Source organism: Columba livia, chromosome 28 (genome assembly GCF_036013475.1).
Source record: "Columba livia isolate bColLiv1 breed racing homer chromosome 28, bColLiv1.pat.W.v2, whole genome shotgun sequence".
Classification (NCBI taxonomy): domain Eukaryota; kingdom Metazoa; phylum Chordata; class Aves; order Columbiformes; family Columbidae; genus Columba; species Columba livia.
This window is the reverse complement of record NC_088629.1, coordinates 2,283,380-2,292,490: the sequence shown is the minus strand read 5'-3', so window position 1 is coordinate 2,292,490 and position 9,111 is coordinate 2,283,380. Positions and strand designations below refer to the sequence as shown.

At 59.6% G+C, this 9,111-nt stretch overlaps 1 protein-coding gene across 3 annotated transcripts; it reads left to right on the top strand.

Annotated features, from left to right (window-relative positions):
- The first annotated feature begins 208 nt into the window (after positions 1–208).
- Positions 209–8,894, top strand: LOC102092026 (ras-related protein Rab-11A-like). 3 transcript variants are annotated; one of them, XM_065043273.1, is made up of 5 exons: positions 209–363; positions 3,656–3,851; positions 3,926–4,119; positions 4,196–4,276; positions 8,713–8,894. In XM_065043273.1, exons 1-5 carry the CDS (start codon positions 324–326, stop codon positions 8,787–8,789), a joined length of 588 nt encoding a protein of 195 aa, XP_064899345.1. In that variant the 5' UTR covers positions 209–323; the 3' UTR covers positions 8,790–8,894. The 3 variants fall into 3 exon arrangements, with proteins under 3 accessions (XP_064899345.1, XP_013226994.3, XP_064899344.1); XM_013371540.3 differs by lacking the exon at positions 8,713–8,894 and adding an exon at positions 5,470–7,293 and having other exon boundaries at positions 210–363; XM_065043272.1 differs by lacking the exons at positions 209–363; positions 8,713–8,894 and adding exons at positions 1,265–1,289; positions 5,470–7,293.
- The last annotated feature ends 217 nt before the right edge of the window (positions 8,895–9,111 follow it).

Below are 9,111 nucleotides of genomic sequence, written 5' to 3'. Positions count from 1 at the left end.
TGGTGGCTGCGCTGGACTCTCTCCAGCAGTTCCCTGTCCTGCTGGAGCTGAGGGGCCACAGCTGGACACAAGATTCCAGGTGTGGTCTCCCCAGGGCAGAGCAGAGGGGCAGGAGAACCTCTCTCCACCTAAATTCCTGCCCCCCCCCCCGCCTTACCTGGCACAGGTGAGCACACCTGGCTGGTGACGGGCAGCCCTAGCCACCAATGGGTGCGGAGGAGGAAGGGCTGTGGCCGCCAATGGGTGCGCAGGGGACGGTTCTTGCCGGGGCTGGATAAGGCCCGGAAATCCCAGTTGGCCCAGTGCGAGCGGGGCTGAGCGAGATGCGGGGCAAGGATGACGAGTACGACTACCTGTTCAAAGGTGGGTGTCCTGCCCTGGCCCAGCCTGCAATGAGCAGGGCCCGTTTCAGCCCTGGGTGGGTGGTGCTGTCCCCATGCAGCACCCTTGGGTAGAGCTGGATGCTGTGGCTTGTGCAGGGAGATAACAGACAGTCCCAGTGCTTGTTGGGGCGCTGGGCAGAGCGGTAGGGGGTACCGGTGGTGCTGGGGCTGTAGGGTGGAGCTGAAATACTGCCAGCGGTCTGGGGGTTTGCTTAGTGCTGGTCTGGGTGCTGGTGACTGTTTGTGGCCCTGGTGGTAATTAAAGTAGCTCGTTAGTGCTGTGGGAGGAGTCTGGAGCCCTCAGCGGGGTGCAGCACCCCAGGGTGGCTGGGGCAGGGTGCTGGGGGAGCTGCCCTGTGGGTGCTGTGTCGGTCTCTGGTTCGGGTGCTCCCCCCTGGCTGGGCTCAGAGTGCAGTTCTGGAGCCGAGAGAGCAGATTTCCAAGGGGAAAAGCTGATCTGCTCCCCCGGCTGCACCCAGGAGAAGGGGCCAGTTTGTCCTCCGCGGTGCTGGTCACGGTGTGACCCCTCCAGCGTGCGAAGGGGACAGGGCTGCGACCCTGACGGTGCAACGCTGCTTTTCCCGGCTGTAGGAACCCATGGAGCGCCTCTCTCTGAGCTGCCACCCCCTGCACGCACCGGCTCTCCCGGTGACGGTGGCGCTACCCTTGTGCCGGGTGAAGCCAGGGGACGGCTTGGCAATGTCACAACCTCCCGAGCAATAAAAGCCAGGGAGTGAGATCACCCGTTGGCCGCGGTGAGTCAGCGCTGCCGGAAAGGACCCGAGTGATCCCAGTGATTCCAGCCACTGCCATCCGGCCCCTCGCACATCCCTGGCCCCTGCTCGGGAAAATCCTCCTCTCCGGAGCTATTCGGGACCCGACAAGGGGAAACGCTGATGCCTTGGGGTGAGGTGGCTGGGCAGGGACTCCTCTAGCTGGTGCCATGGCAGCCATGCGGCTCCGTGGTGGTCGTGGCGCAGGGTCCTCCCGCTGCGCCGTCCCCTCCCTGGGGTCCAGGGCTGAGAGCAGCTCTGCATCCCCTTCCTCAGTCTCCTGGTGGTCTTTGGGGTCCTTAGAATGACCAGAAAGCTCCGTTTTGAGCACAAGGTGTGCTCACCCCTCCTGAAGTCCAAGGGAGATGCGATTTTTAGGGCCTGTGCCGTCTGGGGTTGGACGGCCCTGCCGAGAACAGCTTCTACCCCTGAGAAACAGGATGGTTGCTGCTTGACGCGGCCTCATCCTGATTTCCACCGAGGTGGGAGCACCAGCCGCCTTCTCACGTTGCCAGGAATGATGTGGATCCCAGCTGCGCTTTGGGGAAAGCCCCCGGTGCTGCTGGAGGTCTTGGGAGAGATGAGAGATGGCCCTGGGCGCTGCTGCTCCATGGACCTTCCCCGGGGCTCCGGTGCGGAGCTCCTGGCATTCCCATCCCCGCTCTGCGCTGGGACGTGGTGTGTGGAGGATGCTCCACCAGCACTCGTGGGGTTGTGATCTCTGCTTTAACTGGCTCATGCTGCACGTTCAGTGAGGACTGAGCGTGATAAATGCTTTTGTGTGGGGTGGAGGATGCTGCTCGAGTCCCCTGGAGCATGCGGTGCCCGTGGGGACCCGCGCAGGGTCGCTGTGTGCCTGGCAGGGGGTGGTCTTGCTCCTCTCTCCCTCCTCAGCCTGGTTTCCCAAGGCTTTCCCCTACGAACCCTTTTCTTGCTGGCTGCAGCGGTGATGCAGCGCGACACGCTCGTGCCTCAGTTTCCCTCCGCTGTACTTAGTGCTGGTTTATGGCGGGTGGGGCTCTGAGGTGCCAGCGGCGCTGCCCTCCTGTCCCCAGCCCACGGAGGTGCTTTGGTGGTGCCAGCGAGAGCACGGCGCTGCCGGGACAGGGATGGACGTGGCGGTCGAGCTGGTGGAAGCAACAGCTTCCCATTGATTAAACATCAAGCCCAGATCAAAGTGGTGAGGCTCGGCCTTAACGAACCCGGCTCATCACCAGCCTGTTTTCTACCCATTCGTGCAGGGTAGTCCAGGCTGCCATGGTCCTCTTGGGCCTTCATGTAGCATCCGGTGACTTTGGGTGCTGCTTGGAGGAGCCACCCTTCCCTCCCTTGGTGGCTGGTGAGGCTCTGGTGCCTTTTGGCTACTGTTGGTGACCCCGGGGAGCTGCTCCGCACGCTACCGGGCTCCATGGAGCAACACTGCACTGCCTGCCCTGCGACGGGGGTTTGGGTGGCCCAGGCAAGGCAGCCGAGTTCCTACGAGCTGGAGCTGACGGGGAAGGACATGGAGCAACCTCCTTGGAGGACGGTGGCTGCTGAGCCTTTGATGAGCGCAGATGCATCTTGCTGCGTATCCATGGGGTGTTTTGCAGCCCTGAGGACGAGCGTGGCCGTGCGGCACAGCCGGTGGTCCCTCGCTCGGTGTTGCTGCTCCGGCTTTGTCCCCAGCGCGGTCGCTGCGTGGTTGGGGTCTCAGTCCTGCTGCTGGCAGATCCCGGGAGGGAGAAGTGCCCCCCAAGCTTGGTTCCAAGAGGGTGGGTCAAGTGAAGTTGGAGTGCACCCGGAGAACGAACAGAATCGGCAGCGAGGGGAATTAAACAAACAAAAGGAAATCAGAACCTGTTGAGTCATAAACTCAACAAACTTGATAGGGGAGCTGCGTGATAAAACCTCCCCGGAGCCTGTTCCACCAGATTTCACAGGAACCAGCCAGGTGTGGGACAAGCAGAAAGTGCATTTTGCTGATCCACACCCAGCGATTTCCCCACTCATGCTCAGGGCTGGACAACAGCAGTAGACGAGGATGCTGCTTCCTTTTCGCCGGGGTCTTTCAGTCCTCTCGTGTGCCCCCGGGGCTGGAGCTTGGGCTGGAAATAGGAGCCCCGTTCTGCTTGGCCTCTCTGGCCGGGCTGTTTCCGCAGCTCCTGGCTCTGGTTTTCTGCCTGTTTGGGTACGTAGGTGCATACTGCACCTTCCTGTCACCGGTGCTGGGACAGAAACCCACGGAACATTCCAGACAGGGGTTTATTGAGGTGTATTTAGAGGCGGCTGCGGTGCCGTGGGGATGAGCAGGGCGTGCTGGTCCTGCTCCCTGAGTGCAGTTTGCCATCGCAGCCCCCCACGCAGCAAGTGGAGGTGGGTTTGGTTGGGGGCACAGCTGGGGACCCCCCACCCTTCCCGAGTTGGGCAGCGGCTTTGCCGGGATGGTCGGTGTTTCCGGATGCAAATGCCTCTGCTGGGTGTCCCGGGGGGGCTGACACTGTGCTTGTGTCCCCCCAGTTGTGCTCATCGGGGACTCTGGGGTGGGGAAGAGCAACCTGCTCTCCCGCTTCACCCGCAACGAGTTCAACCTGGAGAGCAAGAGCACCATTGGGGTGGAGTTTGCCACGAGGAGCATCCAGGTGGACAACAAGACGGTGAAGGCTCAGATCTGGGACACGGCCGGGCAGGAGCGGTACCGGGCCATCACCTCGGCGTGAGTTCCCTTGCTCCCCGCACGCCTCCCTCGCCGGGGGCCGCGCTGTGACCGTGTCCCCTTGCTGTCCCCAGCTACTATCGGGGGGCGGTGGGAGCTCTGCTGGTCTACGACATCGCCAAGTACCTGACGTACGAGAACGCCGAGCGCTGGCTGAAGGAGCTGCAGGACCACGCGGACGCCAACATCGTCATCATGCTGGTGGGCAACAAGAGCGACCTGCGGCACCTGCGGGCCGTGCCCACCGACGAGGCCCGGAGCTTCGCAGGTATGTGCCCCGTGCTGTCCCACCTCGAGGGACATGCAGCTGGTGGCACCTGCCTGAGCTCGCTCTGTCCTTGCAGAGAAGAACGGTTTGTCCTTCCTGGAGACGTCTGCTCTGGACTCCACCAATGTGGAGACGGCTTTCCACAGCATTCTCTCGGGTAAGGGGCAACCAGGAAAAGGGGGGACGGAGGTGGGTTCCCCGTTGAGGACCCTGGTTGTACATTCTGGGGTGAAATCCTGCTAGCCTGGATGGGGCGGTGTTGGCATTTGCACCCCTTGAGATGTATGTTCTGGGAGCGGGCAGCTCCTCCACTGAAATATACATTAAGTCGTGGTCAATGGGGCAGAGTCCAGATGGGGCCTGTATCCAGTGCAGTGCCTCAGGGGTCGGTGCTGGGACCAGCACTATTCGATATATTCATCAATGACTTGGATGAGGGAATAGAGTGACAGCGAGTTTGCTGGTGACACCAAGCTGGGAGGAGTGGGTGACACTGGAAGCTGTGCTGCCATCAGAGACCTGGACAGGCTGGAGAGCTGGGCGGGAGAAATGTGATGAAATAGAACAAGGGCAAGTGTAGAGTCTTGAGTGTGGGCAGAACAAGCCCAGGTTCCAGTGTAAGTTGGGAATGAGCTGTTGGAGCAGTGAAAAGGGAGCTGGGGGTCCTGGGGACAGCAGGGGGACCATGAGCCAGCACTGGGCCCTTGTGGCCAGGAAGCCAATGGGACCTGGGGTGGGTTAGAAGGGGGTGGTCAGTAGGTCAGAGAGGTTCTCCTGCCCCTCTGCTCTGCCCTGGGGAGACCACACCTGGAATCTTGTGTCCAGCTGTGGCCCCTCAGTTCCAGCAGGACAGGGAACTGCTGGAGAGAGTCCAGCGCAGCCACCAAGATGCTGGAGGGAGTGGAGCATCTCCCGTGTGAGGAAAGGCTGAGGGAGCTGGGGCTCTGGAGCTGGACAAGAGGAGCCTGAGGGGGGACTCATTGCTGGGGATCAAGATGGAAAGGGGCAGTGTCAGGAGGATGGAGCCAGGCTCTTCTGGTGACAACCAGGGACAGGACAAGGGGCAATGGGTGCAAAGTGCAACACAGGAGGTTCCGCTGGAAGATGAGAAGCAACTTGTTGGGGTGAGGGTGGCAGAGCCTGGCCCAGGCTGCCCAGGGGGTTGTGGAGTCTCCTTCTCTGCAGACATTCCAACCCGCCTGGACACCTTCCTGTGTAACCTCATCTGGGTGTTCCTGCTCCGGGGGGATTGCACTGGGTGAGCTTTCCAGGGCCCTTCCTCTCCGTAGCATTCTATGATTCTATGATTTAAATGTATATCTTTTTCCTCTGTTCTCTCTCTGCTGGCAGAGATCTACCGCATCGTGTCGCAGAGGCAAATGGCTGGGCAGCCAGAGTCGGAGTTCGGCCCCGCCACCACCATCGAGCCCATCCGGGTGCTGCCCACGCAGCAGGAGGGCAGGCAGGCGCCGTGCTGCCAGAACATCTGATCCAGGGTGTCCCTGCCCCGGCACCCCCAGCACCCAGCATGTGGGGCCATCATGTTTCCCACCCCCACCGCAGCCCCCCAGGGCACGGTTGGCTGGTGGCTGCCTGGGCATGGCTGCTCTTGGGTGCCTGTGTGTTGCTGTGTTTATGTAGGACCTACACAAACTGGGGGGGGGGAGTGAAGCATCAGGGCCTCACCCCATGGTTGGGACATGCCCTCCCCTCATGTCATTGCTTCCTTTAGCCCCGAAGGCGCAGTCACGGGGTGACTTGGGTGGCACTGAGCAAGCCCAAACGTCCTCACTCCCTTGTTTGGTGTGGCATTCCAGCAGCACCCCTGGGTGCAGCTCTCGGGTGGGGTGGGGGCACCAGCTGCACCCTTCTCTGGTGAAGCGAGAAGCAGCACAGTGGGTGCACCCAGCCCTGCCCCTTCACCACGAGGGCTGGCTGCACCTATGGGTGCTGGGGGGGACCCCCCAGGGTGGGTTCTGGGGGTCACTCCCTCCTTGTCCCTGGAAGGACCCACTTTTCATGCCAGGAGCCCCCACAGAGGGAAAAGCTGCACGGGGGCTGGAGCAGAGACCAGGGGTTGTGTCCTTTGAGGGGGTGACAAGGGAGTCCCATGGGTGGCGTATGGTGGGTGCTTGGTCCTTGCTGCGTGGTGGCCGGTACCAGCGCAGGAGCCGCCCTGTCACCTTGGCCCGACTTGCACCCACTCCGCTCTGGTCTATGTCACTCAAGGCTGGTGACGGCGTGGGGACACAGCTGCCACTAGATGGAGCGGCTGCTGCACCCACGGGGTGACAGCGGCCCCATCCCCTGCCTGGGGACAGCGGGTCTTCCCAGAGGGGACATCACCCAAGATACTGGGACAGACTGGGCTGAGCGCCGGGCCACTCTCAGGGTGACTGGCAGGTGTCAATCAAGATGGGTGCAGGTGCTGTGCTGGCCTTCCTGGGAGAGCCTGGCCCTCCCCATTCCCCCCAGTGCTGGGAGCGTGTCCCCCATTGCAGGATAGGGTTTGGGGGGGTCTGTGTCTCTCCATGGCTGCCCCCATTCACCGTATCTCGCTGTGCTGTGCCGGCAGGATCTGTGGGTCTGGCCTTGGGGCGTCTGACCGTGTGTGCTGGTTTGACTGAAAACAGGTTAATTTTCCTCATGCAGTTACAAACCTTCCTTTCCCATCGCTCGTTATTTGGACTTAGTCTGAGAACAAGAGATACCAGCCCAGCACAGTTAATGTGTTTAATTGCTCTGCTCTGAGAGCCAAGGACACTCTGAGCTCTGCCCACAGGGGTGAGGCAGCGAGGAAGGGGATGGACGGACAGAGCTGGACTGACACCCACACTGAGCAACCAGAGTGTTCCAGCCCATTAGTGTTGTGCTCCAGATATCAGGAGAGTTGGGTCTTCTGCTCGTTTTCTTGGCCGCTTTCTCTTGCACGTGTTGGTTTTATTCCTTCGCTCTTTTGGTGCAGCTGGGGGAGGTTTTGGTGCGGGATGTTTCTGCCTCTTTCCCTCTTTTCTCTCTCTGGGATGGGCTGTGGGACCAGGTGCCGTTTCCTGGGACTGGCTGCTCAGCATGTTCATGAGGAATTGCCTTGACTACCTTTTATTTCTGTTTTATGTAGATATGTACTAGTAGTGTATTAGTATTTTGTTATTTTATTAAACTGTGTTTATCTCAGTCCAAGTCTCTCCCTTCCCTTTGGATTCTCTCCCCTATTTAAGGGTTGGGGAGTGGGTAAGCGAGCGGCTGCGTGGTTGTGTTGCCAGCTTGGGTTAACCCACGACATCATGGTTAGAGGTTGTCCCCGGCGTGTGACAGTTCCAACCAGCCTGTGCCCACACCAGCTGGCAGGGGCACAGCGCCGTGCAGCCCCGCGGAGAGCGGCCGCCTCCTCCCGCACCATCTGCCCGCACCGAGACGCGGCGCCAAGAGGTGATGTCAGCCCGTCAGGGGGGTGCCGAGGGGGTGGGGATTAAGGATCCTGCTCCCAGCCCTGCAAGGGGACGTGTTGAGCCAAGTGGTCCTTGGGGCTCGTGGCCAATAGACCACAGAACCCCAGAATGTCAGAGGTTGCAGGGCCCTGGAAAGCCCATCCAGTGCAATCCCCCCATGGAGCAGGAACACCCAGATGAGGTTACACAGGAAGGTGTCCAGGCGGGTTGGAATGTCTGCACAGAAGGAGACTCCACAACCCCCTGGGCAGCCTGGGCCAGGCTCTGCCACCCTCACCCCAACAAGTTGCTTCTCATCTTCCAGCGGAACCTCCTGTGTTGCAGTTTGCACCCATTGCCCCTTGTCCTGTCCCTGGTTGTCACCAGAAGAGCCTGGCTCCATCCTCCTGACACTGCCCCTTTCCATCTTGATCCCCAGCAATGAGTCCCCCCTCAGGCTCCTCTTGTCCAGCTCCAGAGCCCCAGCTCCCTCAGCCTTTCCTCACACGGGAGATGCTCCACTCCATCATCTTCGTGGCTCAGATTTGCCATCCCACCAAGCGCTGACACGGACACGTGGGGTGACGAGCTTGTTTAGGCTCACGGAGACACCTTCAGCTCAGTTTTGTTCCAAGTTTTCCGGCTTTTAAAGGATTTCCACTGGAATGAAGCAGCGGGAAGGGTGACACATGGCCCAGGCCGCACACGAGGCTCAGGGACCGGGGACGGTGCTGCTGGCAGGACTGGGAGTAGCAGCGGCTGCATGGGAGATGCCAGTCTTGCAAATTCAGTTCCTTTGCTTTAATTAACCCTTAATTAACCCTCAGAAGTGTTCTCAAAGGCACGAGACACTCATGACGGTACCAGGTTATGGTCCCCATCCCAACTACTGCTCCTGGCAACCCTACAGCATGGACAGAAACCAAGAGCAGACACCAAGTTTCTTAAGTAATAATACTTTAATAAAATTAAGTTCTTAATGTAATTTAGCACATTTAATACATTAACCCTTTCCCTTCTTTGTTTTCTACAAGTTGTGCAACATCATTATTTTAATTTTTTATTTTATTTTAACTTTTTTTCCTTCTCCCCTTATACTATATGCCTCAAAACTCAGACAACGAGCCTAACTCTACTTCTATGTTCGGTTATATCTCTCTCTCAGGCCTTTATTTTGTGTTTTTGCGTAACGCCGGAGAGACGAAAATACCTGGATGGAACATTGTGATCAGTTTCCAATAGTAACAATCCCGACTACAGGTTTCCTATGACGTTAAAAGCAAAATAAGAAAGCCAACACAACATAATAGGGGATGGAGTTGAAACGGAGGGGCCACACAGTCGGGCTACAAGCGGGCAACTCTGTGGCTGCTGGCTCAGCACGAGCTTGGCGGTACCGTGGAGCAGGACCGTGGGACGGCGCCGGGAAAGCGGATACACGCGAACTTGGACAGCGGTTCCGAGCCAGGACGAGAGCGAACGCAACGCCGGTCAAGCCAAAGTCGTGAAGGGTGGCGCGGGGGATGTATCACCCGCATCGATGGGCCGCGGTGGGTTGGGGTTT